We start from the raw sequence: 17,011 nt of genomic DNA, 5'->3' as shown, positions 1-17,011 counted from the left end.
GTGCAATCAAAACTGATTCTGAGAACTCAAAAAAAAGATTTTCTACTTCATGACAAAGTACACCAAAATAAATCATTTATTGATATAAAATTAAATTTGTGTGAAATCATTTCCTAGGCTAGAAGATGAATCTTTGCCATTGGTTCAAGATAAAATCTGGAAATCCCAGAGTTCCAAAAGTCAAAAATTTGCAGAAATCTTGAGATTAACCTCAGAAAATTTCCAGCAAAAAAACATGGAGATTTCTTTCTTTCAAGTGTTGAATATTTTCTAGTTTTTTCTAGAAAACTTCTAAGATTAATCTCAAAATTTAATTTAAAATGTAAACACCTCTTTCAGCCATCAAAATGGCTGAAACAAACATAACATGAGCATGACTGTACGGTAAAAAAGTAACTCGAGTTTTTATAGTTGCTCCATCAGATCGTTCCTGCCCATTTTCCTGAATGTCCTCTTCACAGCTTGAAGAACTTCTTCCTGGCTGCATTGATGCAGCAGCTGGTCCACCACTTCCTGTCTCGCTGCAGAATCTCTCACTCTGAAGCGACTGCTCTGCGGTTCATTCCTCAGGAACCACTTAAACCTGCTGAACTCTTCCTCAGTCAGCTCATCCAGGATGTTCAGCAGGTCAACATGGAGGTTTGGACTCTGTTTGGGATTAAAACAGGGAATTTCCACCAACAGTAACAGAGAGGTCTGTTGGATGATTTGTCCTACGTCTGTTATTTGGACCACTTAAATCAGTGCTTCTCAATTATTTTCCGTTACGCCCCCCCTAGCAAGAAGAAAACTATTCGCGCCCCCCACTCCCCACCGTGACTATCCATCTCTGCATAACATTTTTTCATTAACATTAAAGAAAAAAAGAAAGACATATGGTCAAACTTACAAAGAATAACTTTATTAAATCGTGTTTTAAGTCTGCAACAGAAAAGATTTTAAGTGCATCAATGCCTGAAATTAAAAATAAATAAATCCATGTCTACTGTTGCAGGCAATATCAGCTCCTCTGCTATGGTGGGGCTTTTTGCACTGCGCAATTTGGTACGCCACCTTATATGATGCTAGCAGCGCTCGATGGTTTACTGAAGTAGCCTTCACAAAGCGGGATGACTGTTGGCAATATTCAGCACGTTTTCGCTGAAAAAACTCTGGCGGCTTATCGGCGTGATTGGGATGTAACGTATTTAAGTGACGCGCTAATTTATTTGGCTTCATGCTGTCCGCTGCGAGCATTTTTAGACACAGCAAACACACCGGTCTTTCCTCTTCTCCAACTGTAGTCACAGTGAAGCCAAGCGCTAAATAAGATTCGTCGTATTTCCTCTTCTTAGCTTTCGGTTGACTTTCTGTTGTCTCATTATCTTTGTCTCTCTCCGCTTTTCTTTTCATCCCTGTTAAAAACTTTTTCATGTTGGGGGTTGTTGAATAACGGAGGCCATAGACAGAACGCAGTCGGAGCTTTTTGTTGACGTAACACTGCTAACCAAGGCAAACCTGTTGTCTTGTAAGTCGTAAAATGTTGCACTGTCGCAAACGTGACAGAAGTAACAATGAGAGCGCCACTGCCGCCTACTGTGCGCAATTACACTTTATACTAGTACGGCCAAAAAAAAAGCCTGTTCCCCAGGATCACACGCGCCCCCCCAGGTATCGCACCGCGCCCCCCAAAGGGGGCCCGCCCCACTATTTGAGAAGCACTGACTTAAATGAAAGGATGATTACTAAAATCCTATATTTACATATTTTGCATCAATAACAACATCTGTCTTCAGATTCTCCCTGGTTTGTTTTGGTCCGCTTTCACCTTTAGCCTCTGAAAAATTGCCCTGTTGTTTACTTATGAAATCTTGGTTTTATCCTTCTCTTCTTGTTCGTAAATCTGAAATAATTATGACCCGAAAAGAACAAGAAGAACCTGACCTCTGACTTTACTGTGACACTTGATGGGACGTCATCTTGTGAATGATCTAGACAGAAAAAGCAGGACAGAAATATTAGTCTAAACTCAAAGTCATAGAGATCATGAAATACAGATAGCTCTTATTTCTTTTGCTGAGAGTTCAGCGTGTGTTTGCCGACCACGACTCTAAATTTAAACCAAAATGATTTTTCTTTGGGATTAATAAAGGATTTTTGAAGTGAACTAGTTTTTATTTTCTGTAACATTTAGTTAAACGCCCTGGAGTGATGTTAGCGAACTGCATGCTGCCATCTAGTGGTAAAAACTAAATAACCAGATATCCAAATTAATTAAAATTATAAAGATAAATAACATAGATTTATACAGAAGACTTTACCTGTCAGATCGGCGTCGTACTCCCAGACCACCGTGTCTACTTCATCTTTGATCGTTATCACCACTTCCTCAGTGTTGATGGGAAGACGGATCTCAAATGTTGGGTGGTATTGAGTTCCAAAGTTTAGGTCGAACTCGGCTCTCTAAAACCAGAAGAGAGTCAGAAAGTTTGGTCGTGTTTCTACCAGAACGCGTTGCTTCACCTCCATCAGATTAGAATGAAGCCGACATTTTCATTATAAGATCTTAGAATTTTTTATTTGACATACTTTAGTTTGTCCCTAACAAAAATACAACAAATAAAATTAAGCTTTTAATGAAAGAACAAGTCTATATAGGTGAGTGAAGCTACCAAGTTTCACCTGAGGTTGTATTTTATAATGCTGTGAAGCTCTTGGACATGTGAGGACGTATCTCTGGTCTTTGATGAGTTTGCAGTTGGAAGTGGAGCGGACAAACTTACAGTCCTTCTGGTCTTTGGTGACCTGGAAAGAAAAAGTTTCCAGAAAACAAAAAAACCATAGGAGTAATCATCTGAAGAATTATCGCTAACATAGCTTATTGTTATTGTTATCAATACCTCGTACGTTGGGATGTTCCTGGGCAGCAGAAACACGTAGAGCTTCTGGTTCTGAGCCCTTGAGTTCAGAGGTCCGAGGTACAGCAGGACTTGGCTCGGTACCGGATCCTTTCTCTCCATGAACCTCTTTATGAAGTCCCAGACCAGACCGAACGCTGAAAGTTCAGAGACCCTCACGACAACGTGGGTGTCGGTGATCTTCAGCGGCTTCAGGAAGTTCAGTCCATAATCGGAGGAAACGTGAACCACTGACAGCAGGCCTTCACTGGCCAACGCTGAGGACAAACACACCAACACACTGATTTCTGCTTCCAGCAGCAGCTTCACACGCTTACAATGTCAAATCAATAGAACTCTGAATCAGACGAGTTCTTTATGCTTTCCTTTTCACTTTCCAGTAACTTACTGTCTGCAGTTTGACAGTGTGGGAGGTGGAGCCCACACACTGCTACAGGAGAACAGCTGATGTTGTACAGGGGCCCAGCAGGGGTCTTCCCAGCTGGATGAAGGATGCTCTCGTCCCATTGGATGATTCTGTAACATAGTTTGGCCGGCTGGGTCACAACAAACACCAGGGCGGTCAAAGCGCACTGGAACACACCCGGACCTGGACACTGGAACCTGTGACGCACAAAGTGACTCCATGAACACAACAGTGAACCAGCTGGGCTTGACCCAATAATCACCTACAAACACTGAATTATATGTTAATATCAAATATATTCTGAATTATTTTCAGTGAAAATAATTACCTGTATGAAACCTGCAAATTGTGAGTTTCCACTTCGGGTCTGAAGCTTGAAGGCGCCTGAAATTTACAAACGACATCAACAATTTTCTTTTGAAATACAAAGTTATGAAACACAAAATGTGAGCCAAATGTTTCTCCTGTGTGTGTTTCTGTGTGTGTTTGACTGGTGGTGGTCAGAGGGAAGCTCTTCACTGTGACCAACTGAATTAAGTGAGAAGCTTTGGAGTCCTCTGGACTGGATAAAGCAACATATAAGTGCAGGACATTTACCATTAGATGTTTATCCTCTCTTTCACATCTTTGAACTGAAGAAGCAGTGTGAGCACAATGGTTTATAAACCTTTAAATCATTTTAACGCCCCTTTAGTACTTTGAAATTTCCAATCCATTGGTGCCACTGAAATCGATTTGAATTCATTAAAACGTGGAGTTATTCCCATCTCAGACTGATAGTTGTTTGTTTTTTTCCAGATGCTTTTAAATGGCAGAACTCACCTCGACCAACTTTGAGTCATCGTCAAACCAATCAGGTTGGGACGATGTGCATGGAGATTCTCTCTGCACATCCAAAAGTTTGGGCTTTAAATCCTGAGACAATCAAATTGTAGAGTTTAGCAATTGAATATTGACATGTAAAAATAAACAGTTTAAAAGTGCAACATAAGAAATGATGTAAACGTGTTTTGTCACTATAATGTGTTTTCCAACAGGAGGAAATGAAATGGTGTACTCAACTTGACAGAAAGACACTGAGGATCCAGGAAACCAGAACCCAAACCCAGGATAGATGGGTTCAGAGAATGTGGTTTCAAAAGTGTGGAGGTGGACCAGGGAGCCAGAGGAGACTCTGTAGAAGGACAGGATGCCAGCTGGACAGTCGACATACACTGCTACTCTGCTGCATGAGCAAGAGGAGGCGGAGTCAGAGGAGGCGGATTCAGAAGAGGCGGAGTCAGAGGGGCGACTATGCCACGTCAACCACGGTCCTGGTGGAAAGTCCATATACATTACTTTGTTAGAGGCGGAGTCAGATTTGGAGGTGAAGGGGTCAATGTGAGAGGAGGCGGCGAGTTTTCCTTTGTTATTGTGCCAGACAGAGTAGCCATCATCAAGATCGCTGCATTTCAGACTCCAGGACTGGTCATTCCAGCCAAAGACACAGTCTTTGTATCCTCTCCTGCTGATCCCTCTGTAGCTCACTGAAATGTAAACCACTCCGCTCCACTCCACCTCCCAGTAGCAGCGACCAGTCAGACCATCACGGCACAGCAGTTGAGGCAAGAGGCCGTCAAACCTGTCTGGGTGATCCGGGTATGACTGAGCCTTGCTCACACGGGTCACCTTCCTGCCGTCATCAGACAGCTTCAGGTTTCTGTGAACCGTGTTTGAGTCAAAGGTGAGACTGCAGGAATCTGAAGGAAAAAAAACAACAATTCAGCTCCATTCAGAAAGATGCTCAAAAAGTCCAGCAGGTTGCAGTATTTACTCCTCCTGGCCAGCAGGGGCCAACAATCTAATCTGCATTTTGTGGAGCACTAGTCGTCCAGCCTTAGTCGGGGTCCCAGTAAGTGTGGAAGATATTGATTAGATTATGACTCCTGAATGTGTAATGGTCGAGTGTGAGCTGTTTTAAAGACTTACACTTCCTCAGTTTCTCTCTCAACTTCTGGACTCCAGCAGGTTCCGCCCTGCAAGGAGGAGGAAGGTCAGATCATCAAGTGAAGCTAAAACGAGCAACGTATGATTTCTCTTTTTAATTTTCATCAGATCTCTCGTTGCGTCTTGCAGCGCTGCAGCGATTCCAGTGAAGGATTAAAAAAATCTGCTACAACTTCATTTGTAGACCAATGTGTCTCGGCCTTCGTCTGGGTCATTACAAATCAGATAGTTTAATCACAACCCCATCATCATCATCAATCAACACATTAGGAGTCTATTGCTGAATATCAACATTCACTGATAATTTGTTTACATTCAACCATGTTTTTATGATACTCAAATCCTTTTTAACTACATCCAACAAATGTGTCAAATTTTTAGCAGAATAGAAAAAAAAGTGGTGTCATCTGCATAGAGAATACTTTGCCAATGTGGATCTATGTAATCGGCATCATTGATGTGATCTCGAAAATAAATTTTGGTCCAATGATTCACCCCTGTGGTACTCCAGTTTACACAGTCAGATCTTGGATTATTTATCTCTAAATAACTAGCCTTTCATGTGCTAATCCTGTGACACCATATTTAGGTCATATTATTTCATTTTTAGTCATATTTTAATTTTTTTAAGCTTTTTTTTGTTTTGTTTTGTTTAATTTTTTTGTCAAAAGTTTTTGTATTTTAGCTTCTAGGTCATATAACAATGTTGGACCTACTGACTCAAAATCAATTATATTGAATACTAACATTGTTTAAAATACTGAATATGAATATGAACATGTTAACAGAGGACAGTGTGTCTCATGTAACAGCACGAATCGACACTTTTTTTTTGTCAGATGACCACAAGACAATTAGCGTTTGTTTGACAGGAGTGTCTGGTTCGGAAATTTGTTGACGGTCCCTAAGTGAACTTGGCCGTCATTAGCCGTCAATGGCCGCGAATACCCAATAACCAACCTGAAACTAACTTCATTGCGAAACACGGAGAGCTTCGACGAAATTTCCTTTGTTTTGAAACCAAGTTTATTGGTTCCAAATACACGGTGAAAACCACAAGAAAAGAAAATACATTCGCTTAAGTGCCTTAGTTCGACGCGAAACATGAGTACATTGCGTGGTAACGCTAACTTCGCAAACACGTACCTCGCTCCGCTGTCCAAGGGCTGCAAAGTTTATGGCGGTAAAGTCCAGCTGCCTTTAGCCGTTAGCCGGTTCCGAAAAATGAGCGCTACAGTCCTGTGTCATAAAGACGAAGAATATCCTCCTCTTTCTGTTGTCCGTGGGATATTTCAGCCCAAAGTGCTGACTAAAAGGAGCCTAGCAACACTTTCTCTTATTTTTCTCTTGAAATAAAGGCGCTAACTCAACGTGAAAGGCGCTAACTCAACGTGAACCAAACTACAGCGCCCCCTGCTGGGTACTATGGGTAACAACCTACATTAAATGTAATGGGCATTTCTTTTCCAGTAAGGCCATTGAAGTGATGTATTTTATATATATATATATATATATATATATATATATATATATATATATATATATATATATATATATATATATATATATATATATATATATTTTTTTTTTTTTTTTAAAGTGACTCAGTTACATTTTACGCCACAACATTTAGAAACAGCTCACCTTTCTCTATGAGTGAAGATGCGTGTCTCTGACCAATCTCTCTCAACATCTCGTAACTTTGTTTTCACTTTGCTTCCATATCTGTGAAGACATTTGATAACACAAAGAAACCTTGAAGCAAAGAGTCCATTACTATGCTGAAATTCTTGTGATCTGTTGATGAATTAAATGAACTTTTTTATAATATTCTAAGGCAACTAAGAGTCACGACATCATCATCATTGGAGCATGACATGATTAATCTTTGGTTGAGAATCATAAAGATGTGAAATGATCAAAATTTGATCAATATTGATGGAGTGAAACTAATGCAGGGTTTAGCCGTTTTTTGTTTTTTTGAATTTCATTTCCACAAAAGAGTGAGACAGAGAGTACCAGTGATGTTTTAGATCCATTTTCTGAGCATTAGATTGGAGACTTTGTGCTTTTAAAACATTTTGTCCACACTTTTCCAATCCAAACTTTTTTTAAAGCTTCTCCTGTCTTCCAAAACCTAAAAATAAAAAATGTGGTTCTCGCGAAGATAAATTTTGAACTATAAATATTTGTCAAAAATTACGAGTTATGTATTATTTGTGGCTCTAAACAAGTTTTATTGATTTTAACAGAGCTCAAAAATGGCTCTTTGGAGTGTATATAAAAGGAGCCAATATAACCTTGGAATGCTACTGAATTTTTAACATTTCTTATTTATAATATAGGGTTAAATTTTACGCTACAACATGTAGAAACAGCTCACCTTTCTTTATCAGTCATGATGCGTGTCTCTGGCCAATCTATCGCAACATCTAGTAACTTTGTTTCCACGTTGCTTGCATATCTGTGAAGATATTTGATGACACACAAAGAAACCTTGAAGCAGACAGTCCATTACTATGCTGAAATTCTTGGGATCTTGGAGAAGGTGAGCTCACTTTTTTGGACTCTTGAACAACAAACTCTTCCTCTCTTGTTCTTCCTCCTTGCCGTGATCCATGGCGCTGAACTCCCATCAACTCATCAGATCTCCAGTTGCATGTGTTGGGACGATCAGGAAAGAACACCCGTCCCTTGAGGCCGATCGGCGTTCTGCAGCAAATGTGAAGGCGAGGCGATCTCCAGCGGGTCTCCGCTCCTTCTCAGGCCGCCCTGAGGAGGAGAGGCGGCGGGAAGAGTCGCGGCTCCTCTCCGCTTCCTCCCTCTGAACAACAACTCGCTTTACTCTCGACAGGAAGTATGCATCTGCAGTTATTCAGAACATTATGATCTGATTGCATTACCTTAATTTGGAGCCAATGGCCACAAGCTGAGCTTTAAACACCAGCAGACGATAACAAAAGGAAACGAAAGGGTTAGGAAAAGAGAGTCAAATGAGGAAGTAAATGAAACTGATGACGTAATAGACTTCTTTTCTAAACCACAGCTTTTTTTCCTCATGACTTTGGAGGATGTGTGAGGCTCTTGGGTTGTTTTGTGGTCTGTAGTTTCAGTCTTTGATTAGAGCAATTAGTCAATCAGAGACTAAGAAGAATACAGTGACCCATGTTAGAATAGATTTTGTGTTTTTATTGTCTGTCAGCAGAAGATCACCTTAATAAAGAGAAATAATGGTTTTAAAACATCCGTCTTTGTTTGAGCTATACAATATGTTTCACCTGTTGATGAATTAAATTAACTTTTCAATAACATTCTAAGGCAACTAAGAGTCACGACATCATCATCATTGGAGCATGACATGATTAATCTTTGGATGAGAATCATAAAGATGTGAAATGATCAAAATTTGAAAAATATTGATGTCGTGAAACTAATGTAGGGTTTAGCTGGGTTTTTTGTTTGTTTTTGTTTTATTAATTTCCCCCAAAAGAGTGAGACAGAGAGTACCAGTGATGTTTTTCATCCATTTTCTGAGCATTAGACTGGAGACTAATTTTTCAAACTTTTTTTTAAAGCTTTTTATTTTTAGGTTTCCTCCCAAAACCTAAAAATAAAAAGGTGGTTCTTGCAAAGATAAATTTCGAACTGTAAATATTCATCAAAAATTACGAGGTATGTACTATTTGTGGTTCTAAACAAGTTTTATTGAACTGAACAGAGCTCAAAAATGGCTCTTTGGAGTGTATATGCTGCCTAAACCCTTACATGCTTTAATTTTCCACATTTAGATCAACAGAATGAGACTGGCCTAATTTTGAACCTCGTTTATAGAAGGAGCCAGTAAACCTTGGGATGCTACTGAATTTTTGACATTTCTTATTTATAATATAGGGTTAAATCACATAGCGGTCCTAATTTGTGATATTTCACAAGATTAAGTAAAATTATATGTGAGATTTGACTTGAAATCAACTGATATGCAGTGGTATAGAGAAACCTCTAGCTGTGAATGAAGAATGAAAGATCAAGGATCAGCCCAGGTGGGATGTATGGTGGAAAGGTTTATTCTGAAGTGGCTCAGAGTGAAAATAAATACAACTTTTCAGGGAGGCGGGAACTTCTGGCGGTCTGACCTCATCGTTTCTCCAGCACCTTTGGCATTGCTGGGCCAGTGATGATGGGACTGAATGAGGTGGCGGTGGGAAGGGAGGGATGTACCCTCACTTGGTGAGCGGTCACCCCTTCTCCCCCGTTCCTCACCCCATATAGCGAGAGGCGACGCGCCCCGGGGGGAGAGCAGAGGCCGAGTGATGGGGTCTACAACGATGTCCTGAGAGAGCAGGTTTTGGGACGAAGTGGAAAGGAAAACAAAATAAACAACAAGATGGGTTTGCTTCAACATCCCTTGTACATAGTCCTTGTCTTTCCTTGGTTGGTCTTTGAAACAGTGTTGATGTCCTGAACGCTGCCGGGCGGTCTGTAGGCGAGCTACAGCTTCTTCAGCACTCCTGCTGCCGGCCTCTTACACAGACATAATGTGCTTGACGAAAGCTGAAGGAGGAAGTTCAGATCATTAGCGTCCTGTCACGATAAAACCAAACCTGTCTCTCTATTGCTTACGAGAGTAAGACAGATGGCTTACCCTCGTAGTGTACACTGCCGTTCTCGTCTTCCTGTCCGGCCATGAGGGCATCAATCTCGGTCTCATTCATCTTCTCTCCTGTGGAACACCAAGGATCTGTGTCAGCATCTCTATTTCTACTGCACTAAGCAAACTGTGCGTGTCTAAATTTACCCAGAGTGGACAGCACAATACGCAGCTCAGCGCCCATGACGGTTCCGTTGCCCTCCTTGTCGAAGACACGCAGACCCTCAACGTAGTCGTCATAGCTACCCTTGGGGAGGGCATCAACCTCCTTCAGCATGGGCAGGAAAGCGTCGAAGTTCAGCCTCTTGTTGGCCATGTCTGTTGGTTCACATCGCACTCGTCTTAGGGAGACGCAAGACAACAGCTGCCACTTCTCAAGAAGGCATCTGGCCTCTTACCGTCGGCGGAGGGGTTGCCAAGGATCTTGGTGACGTCCTTGTTGGTGGGGTTCTGGCCCAGAGCGCGCATGATGTCGGCCACCTGGTTGTAGGCCACCTGGCTGTCACCAACTCTGTCAAAGAGACCAAAAGCCTCCTTGAAGTCTGGGGGAAGGCAAGAAAAGCCTTTGAGTTAAACGTTTCAGACTCAACGCTGGGTTTTCTATGACTACAACATTCTTGTAGGCGACAGCTGTGCGAAGCCAGGCTTGATTGAGAGATTAAATACTCTGAGCTCCATGCTTTTGTCATTGTTCGCGGCTAATTGGATGTGACAGCTGTATCTGAGCAGATAAGAGAAAAACCAGGGTACAGACGAAGGTTTGTCATCTCTACTAAGGCCATCAGGAACTCAAAGTGACCTTTTTGAGAGATTTATGGTCGCCTAGCGGCAACAGCTGTACCTCCCCACCCTGACCCCTCCTCATTCCTGCTTGCTGCTTGGAGCAAACTGATATACCCTGATAGAGACGCCAAGGCCATATAGAGACTTGGGTTGAGAATGCTGACTGAGGCGTTCCCAACGCCTCCTTGGAACAGGACTAAAACACCCTGGACACAGAACAAAGCCTGCCTGGACACATCTTTCAACAGGGGACCACAGGGACGGGATCTTGACCTTTGACTTGGGGATTAACACGTCTAAGACACTCCTAGGTCGTCTTAGAATAGATAACCAAAGACAAGATGTTGGAATCTCCTACAGCTGACTCTGCCACTCGTTGGTCTGGTAATGTAAAAAACTCAACGAAATAACCAGATCACAGGAAGGTATTGTGAAGCTAAGGGCATCTTCTGGACTTACCCTCAATCTGGTCCGCTGAGAACTCTGTCTGTCGTATAAAAACACACAAAAACAAACACATGAGAAACAAAATAAAGCAATTTCATTCCAAATGAAGCTAAAGGTGATGGATTTCTCAACTCTGGATATTTCTTAAATCCCTGATAACCAGATAAATTTTTTTTTTATTCTACTACAAACTTTTGAGAGAGTAAATCCAGACCAAGAAATTCCACCGCCCCCCTATTGAAATCGTCCAGAATCACCAACACACCATTTTGGAGAGTAGGCGCACGGAGGAGCGGAAAGGAAGGAGAAGAGAAGCTGAAGTCCGGAGACAGAGTGGTCCTGAGCCATGGTCAAAGCCCCCTTATTTATGTTCGGCATGTGATGTCACGCAGCTCCTGGTGAGGGAGGAGGGATCGGATGACATTGGGACATCTTTAACTTTCTTAGGGAAAGCAGAGCCGTCTCCCCTCAGAGCCTTTAGAAGGGGAAAGGCTATTTTTAGACCCTGAGATTGGATTTATGATGATCTATTTATTGGGAAAGGGTTAAATGATGAAACTTGTTTGGAGGAGATGTTTCTGGAAGACCCTCGATGCAGGGAAGAGGCAGCAGACTCAGCGGCAGTCTCCAGACGGGTCGCTGACCCGTTCAGCTCGGTTACTAGGTGGTATTTTTAAATCAGACAGAACTCTCCTCCTCATATGGTGAAATGATGGCAGGGGGAAAAGCTGCCGAAACGTTGGCTGCTCTCCGGCAGGTATGGAGCTGCTGAACCTGAAGGCTGAACTGGAACATCCTTCGTTTTACCTGCAGAGTAAAACCCAACAGTCATCCAGAGAACAACGGGTTTTCTTTAGGTTTTAATAAACAGCCAGAGAACATGATGTCCATCGAAGTTCTACGAAACTGAAATGACCTTTGACCTTCCCATTCCTAAAAGGGCTCTGAGGGAGAACAATGATAATTTACAATACTTGCACTCAGCGATACTAATCATTGCTTTTCAAATCTTACTACAGATTCTTACCTGGACTTTGACTAGGCCTCAATCCTAAAATCCAGATTTTTTTTTTCTCAGTCTGGCTTATTCAGACTTGTTTACCCCGGAGAGCAGTGTTTTCCCCTTGGGGGGGAAAAAAAGAACACTTTTGACAAATATTTTAGAAAATTTTGTCATTTTTAAAGAACCCCATTTTCTATATGCGTTCAGGCTTGAAGACATAAAAAAAAAACTTGAAGCAGGATGTTGAAATTTATGGAAAGTTAAATAAGGCACGGTTACCAATTTATTGGTGGTAAAATAAATCTAAAACATCACCACTAGTATATTTAGTGTCATTCTGTCATGGGAAATTAATTCATCACAGAAAAGAAAGCAATATGTATATATATTTGGAAACTGTAACCAGTCTTGAAGATTTCGAGAGTGAAATAAGTTTCTCCCACCTGGGCTGTTGGCGACTGCAGCTCCTCCAGAGACGCCAGGTTAACCCCTGTGGTTAACTCCTTCAGCACGGCCATGATGTGCCTCAGGGTACCTGGAGATGATGTCCTTTAACTTGGATCTAAAAATGCAGGAAGCGTTTCTGAGGAAACTGCTCTGAACCTCGTCTGAGAAACTGGTAAGTTGATCACTCCTCAGTTCTATGAAAAAGTTTAGATTTTATGAGAAAGTCTGACTGAATGGGGGATTGAGAGGTTTCAATATTATCCATGTTTTCTATGGCTTTTCCCAAAACAGCATGAGCCGTGGTGTTTTAATATCCAATCTCTGTGATAATAGTTGAATTTTTCGGGTGAGAATTTAAGAATAAACTGACATTTACTGGTTTCCCCGGGTCCAATCTGCAAGTAAATGTTTGATGGACAATCAATGATCATACTTACCCAAGTAGAAAAATCTTTACTTTGAGACAATGAAAGGATTTACTTAGCATCTAAGTAAACCAGAATCTGCATGAATATTTAAGCAAACAGCTGATTATACTGGAATTAATGCAAACTTTATTCCACCACATGGAATCAGACACATTTCATCTCAGTTCATATTTACAAATATTTCCTGACACTGTAACGGAGCGGTGGGGGTCCAGCAGGAAGACGAGCGTTGGAGGACATTGGTAGGAGCAGCAGGCGCGTTCTGGGGGCCACAGATGAGCTCTATTTTTACCTGCTGTCCTGCAGGACGTGTTGGGTTTCTACAGCCACTGCTGCAGCAACTGCAGCTCTGCAGCAACTGCAGCTCTGCTGCACGGCGGAACCACAAAACAGACAGGTTTCTGGAGAACGTTTTGAAACAAATATCCAATCGAAGCGGATTCAAAATCTCCCAGGTTGTTTGGATCATATTTGATTTTTCCCTTATGAGCTTTACTATTAAACCCGACACATTCCTGTGTTTGTTTTCTGGTTTATTAAACTGATCTGGCTGTGAAATAAACCCCTAATGCTGGGACCAGGTGTTAACTTTAACTAGTTCCCCTAATAACTCTCTGCTGCCACCTGCTGGACTCTCCTCGCTGACACTGAAACTTCAGGAAACTTTTTAAGTACAGCCTTTAAAGTGTTATTAAAATTTGGCAAAACAAAAATACACAACTTATTATTATTTTTTTTAATCAAGACTTTAGAACACTTGGAAACTATTTTTTCCCCCTCTTTGCATTCTGGGTACTGAAAACAAACGAGAAAGGTCTGCGTTGCGCCACATTGTGCTGCGGGACTAAAGATGATGCGTCTCTGCGTGCATACGACAGCAGGCCTTGTTTCTGCACAGGAGTGGGGATCGCGGGGTTTAGACCTCAAAAGCTGGAAACCTGGCCGTCATTGGCTGGAGAAGGTCAGCCAGGAAGTAGATGGTGCCCGCCATGCCTGCAACCAGAAGGGAACATGCATCAAAAACAGAAGATAGACGAGAAAAAAAATCTAACTCCTATGAAAAGTGCAGTGTGAGTCCTGTAAGCTGAATATTTTGTGGTTGACTTCAAATGCGTCTGCAATTTTCACCAAAAAAAAACTTGCAAGAAATGAATGAAAGACAGGAGCAGAAGACAGTAAAAACCTGCAAAACTCCTACAATAACATATTCTATGCATCATTCACTCATTTTTGCGGTTCGTACCTTCGAACAGAGAGAAGGGGGTGTCTGGTGTCCGGCAGCCATGGCGACCGTAGTTCATGCACCAATCTGCAAACTGCAGAAGGATTTCAATCAGAGGGCTGAGAGCGGCAGCTGCGAGTCTGACTGCTGCAGCTGCTTTGAACCAAAGTCAATGTCAAAGTCAGAGCAGAAGAAGAAGTGGACGTGTTGTGCTCACCATGCAGGCCCTGTAGAGGTGTTTGGGGTCCTGCGTCAGCCGGTAGAGGCTCAGGAAGGTGTAGGCGTTGCCGGCGGCGCCGTGGCAGAGGCCGTAGCCTTTCTTCAGCAGCCCCCAGCGCCACACCACTTCCCCGCACTGCAGCGCCTCCTCCAGGTACCGTGGGTTCCCCAGCACCTGGAGCAGTAGAACACCACCACTAGACGGCGCCTACAGGCGCAGAACACCAAAACTAGAAGACACAAGCAGGGTGAACTGACTTTGTAGGCCTGCAGCAGCATGTAGACGACCCCGGGGGCTCCGTGGCACCAGTGCACCAGCTGGTCCCGGTCATCCCCGATGCAGGGCGGGTAGTTCCCAGATGGGAAGCGCAGGCGGCAGACGTGCTCCACACTGGGCTGCACCAGCCGCAGGACCTGCTCCCCTGACAAGACGAAGCCCGGCTGGACCAGAACACACTGTAAGAACCACAGCAGCGGCGGCAGCATCATGGTGAGGGACAGGACCTGCGTCCCACCTGGAGGAGGAAGTAGTAGATGCCGGCGAGGCCGTGGGCAGCACCCACGTACTTCTCCTGGTACCACTCGTACATCAGCGGGCTCTGGTTCTGGAGGCGGAGCTTTCTGCTGAGCTGCTGGCCCGACGCCAGAACCGCCTCACTGACCTGCTGGATGCAGTGCAGCGGGACCCGGTCCGAACCCAGCTGCTGGTTCAGGAACACCAGGGAGAACAGGAAGCCCACCCGGCCGTACAGCAGCTCGTCTGGCAGCCCACCGGACTCGCTCAGAACCGCCTGCTGATACTGCAGCAGCCTGGAGGCAGAGCAGCAGAACCACAGCGGTCAGATCACAGGCCTACAGTCCAGACCTGGCTCCATGTCCAGTCCTGGGTCCAGCCTGCCCCAACCTGCTGATGCAGTCCTCGGCCTCTTGCGCCCTCTGCAGGCGTGAATAGACCACAGCAGCTACGGCCAGCGGTCCCGTGTCTCCACACAGGAAGGTGACGTCATGGCGACGAGTGAGGTGCTTCAGGCTGCGGGTGACATAGTCCAGCGCCCTCTGCAGGAAGGAGGCCTCTTGGAAGACTCTGTGGAGGTGCAGGTAGAGCAAAGCGATGCCTGCAGGGAAACAGACGGCAAACATCACTAGCTGCGGGTCAGTCTGGACAGAAACATGTCTGCTCCTGTAACAGAGTCTGATTAACTTACTGCAGGGGAAACAACAATAAAAATGCTCACAGCATGATGCTGCCACTAGTAGTGAAACAGTCCCACAGTATGACACTGCCACTACCATGCTGGACAATTGGTTCACATTGGTGTGACTGCTGAAGTTCGTAGAACCAATGTTTCCTATGCTCCTGCAGCTTCTGTCATCATCAGTGTCACTTCCTGCCGCCCAGTGTGGCTCCGCCCCTTACCTGCCCAGCCGGTGTAAGTGGTGCAGTCTCTGGGGTCAGCAGACTTCAGTCCATTCTCCATGTCAGCCAACAGCTCGCTGACCGTGCTGCTCAGCCTCTGGGCAAACGCCGGAGTGAGCTGGAGGAGAAAAGAAGGATTTAAACCCAAAAGCTCGCGTGTGTCCCCCTTCCGTCCCCCTCCTCTGCGTCTTACCTTCCCCTCAGAGTCAAACAGCGCCTGCGTGGAAGCCGGGTTCCCATCGTAGTCATGATAAGGATTCTTCAAAGCTCGCTTGTCCATTTTCACCGTCTATATGTAAAAGCCGGAAGCGCTTATGTCTACATCGAACACAGGAGAATAAAAAGTGAAAACAGTGTCTTAAATACTCGACGTGAAGCCACAGAAACGCCACCTGGTTTCTGCGCAGAGCTACACGCCCACACCGTCCATGCTAGCGAAGCGGCTAGGACTTAGCTTAGCCTCGGAGCTAATTCTAGCCGTTAGCGTCAAGCGGCGCGGAAAACACCGTAACAGCGTAATAAAATGAGGCAGTACTCGACTATTAAAGGTAAATAGAAAGAAAAGAAATCACAGAATGCATTCACACACTGCAGATGCCGCAGTGTTGCTGCGCAGCCTCTCTGTGTTGTGACGTAGCTCCCGAGACGTTAACTCGCTACTGCCAGCTACCGCAGGAGAAGAGGTACTGCAGGTAACAAATCCGACCACAACAACACGTCACCGCAGGGGTCCTGTGGAGCCCAGACAGAAGTGGGTAGAGTCCCCAAAAATTGTGCTTAAGTAAGAGTAAGAGAATGCAGACATTTTACTCACATAAGAGCAGATTTTTTTTTCAAAACTGTTGCTCAAGCAAATGGTGTTGGGTAAATGTCACTAGTTACTCACCCCCCCAAAAATACTGGGTTTACTTGAGATGCAGGTAAATTTAGCTACATTTATTGTTATCATGTAATGGCTGTTATGCTGAACTCCCAATCATAAACTATGATTTAATTAAAGAAACAGAAACAACACGATGAAGCCTTGGTTTTGTTGCTACGGAGATGCAGGGTCGGTTTCTGATTGGTGACTGGCTGCTGTTCCTAAGCGAGTCTGGAAAAGCCTGGA

At 43.8% G+C, this 17,011-nt stretch overlaps 3 protein-coding genes across 7 annotated transcripts; all 3 read right to left on the bottom strand.

Moving 5' to 3' along the window:
- Positions 1-53: 53 nt before the first annotated feature.
- Positions 54-9,204, bottom strand: LOC129378622 (uncharacterized). 2 transcript variants are annotated; one of them, XM_055058976.1, is made up of 14 exons: positions 8,193-9,204; positions 7,848-8,113; positions 7,673-7,753; positions 6,934-7,014; positions 5,272-5,318; positions 4,366-5,042; positions 4,126-4,218; positions 3,632-3,687; positions 3,286-3,500; positions 2,880-3,154; positions 2,662-2,784; positions 2,301-2,442; positions 1,924-1,970; positions 54-648 (listed from the first exon to the last, which is right to left on the bottom strand). In XM_055058976.1, exons 2-14 carry the CDS (start codon positions 7,907-7,909, stop codon positions 406-408), a joined length of 2,142 nt encoding a protein of 713 aa, XP_054914951.1. In that variant the 5' UTR covers positions 7,910-8,113; positions 8,193-9,204; the 3' UTR covers positions 54-405. The 2 variants fall into 2 exon arrangements, with proteins under 2 accessions (XP_054914951.1, XP_054914952.1); XM_055058977.1 differs by lacking the exons at positions 6,934-7,014; positions 7,673-7,753; positions 7,848-8,113; positions 8,193-9,204 and adding an exon at positions 6,436-6,453.
- Positions 9,205-9,330: 126 nt separating this feature from the next.
- On the bottom strand, positions 9,331-11,540 carry mylz3 (myosin, light polypeptide 3, skeletal muscle). The gene is made up of 6 exons (XM_055058982.1): positions 11,433-11,540; positions 11,180-11,207; positions 10,336-10,479; positions 10,085-10,255; positions 9,932-10,009; positions 9,331-9,840 (listed from the first exon to the last, which is right to left on the bottom strand). The coding sequence occupies exons 1-6, from the start codon at positions 11,433-11,435 to the stop codon at positions 9,812-9,814; spliced, it is 453 nt and encodes a 150-aa protein (XP_054914957.1). The 5' UTR covers positions 11,436-11,540; the 3' UTR covers positions 9,331-9,811.
- Positions 11,541-13,148: 1,608 nt separating this feature from the next.
- On the bottom strand, positions 13,149-16,802 carry lancl1 (LanC antibiotic synthetase component C-like 1 (bacterial)). 4 transcript variants are annotated; one of them, XM_055058979.1, is made up of 10 exons: positions 16,718-16,802; positions 16,296-16,635; positions 16,097-16,221; positions 15,904-16,021; positions 15,391-15,601; positions 15,002-15,296; positions 14,745-14,927; positions 14,485-14,661; positions 14,289-14,361; positions 13,149-14,038 (listed from the first exon to the last, which is right to left on the bottom strand). In XM_055058979.1, exons 3-10 carry the CDS (start codon positions 16,181-16,183, stop codon positions 13,962-13,964), a joined length of 1,221 nt encoding a protein of 406 aa, XP_054914954.1. In that variant the 5' UTR covers positions 16,184-16,221; positions 16,296-16,635; positions 16,718-16,802; the 3' UTR covers positions 13,149-13,961. The 4 variants fall into 4 exon arrangements, with proteins under 4 accessions (XP_054914954.1, XP_054914956.1, XP_054914955.1 ...); XM_055058981.1 differs by having other exon boundaries at positions 16,476-16,635; XM_055058980.1 differs by having other exon boundaries at positions 16,493-16,635.
- Positions 16,803-17,011: the final 209 nt, after the last annotated feature.

This window comes from Poeciliopsis prolifica, unplaced genomic scaffold, assembly GCF_027474105.1.
Source record: "Poeciliopsis prolifica strain line A6 unplaced genomic scaffold, Auburn_PproV2 SCAFFOLD053, whole genome shotgun sequence".
NCBI lineage: Eukaryota > Metazoa > Chordata > Actinopteri > Cyprinodontiformes > Poeciliidae > Poeciliopsis > Poeciliopsis prolifica.
This window is presented reverse-complemented; position numbering and strand designations above follow the sequence as displayed.

Bases quoted from the DNA above. Each gene is read 5' to 3' on its own strand.
- LOC129378622 (XM_055058976.1), bottom strand. From the start codon at position 7,909: ATGGATCACGGCAAGGAGGAAGAACAAGAGAGGAAGAGTTTGTTGTTC. The intron at 5,319-6,933 runs GTGAGCTGTTTC...TCCTCCTTGCAG, and splicing joins ATCTTCACTCATAGAGAAAG to GGCGGAACCTGCTGGAGTCC. The intron at 3,155-3,285 runs GTAAGTTACTGG...GTTTGTCCTCAG, and splicing joins ACACTGTCAAACTGCAGACA to CGTTGGCCAGTGAAGGCCTG.
- lancl1 (XM_055058979.1), bottom strand. From the start codon at position 16,183: ATGGACAAGCGAGCTTTGAAGAATCCTTATCATGACTACGATGGGAAC. The intron at 14,662-14,744 runs GTCAGTTCACCC...CTACTGCTCCAG, and splicing joins TGCTGCTGCAGGCCTACAAA to GTGCTGGGGAACCCACGGTA. The intron at 14,039-14,288 runs GTACGAACCGCA...TTCTGGTTGCAG, and splicing joins CCCCTTCTCTCTGTTCGAAG to GCATGGCGGGCACCATCTAC.
- mylz3 (XM_055058982.1), bottom strand. The intron at 10,256-10,335 runs GTAAGAGGCCAG...GTGAACCAACAG, and splicing joins TGGCAACCCCTCCGCCGACG to ACATGGCCAACAAGAGGCTG. The intron at 10,010-10,084 runs GTAAATTTAGAC...GGTGTTCCACAG, and splicing joins TATTGTGCTGTCCACTCTGG to GAGAGAAGATGAATGAGACC.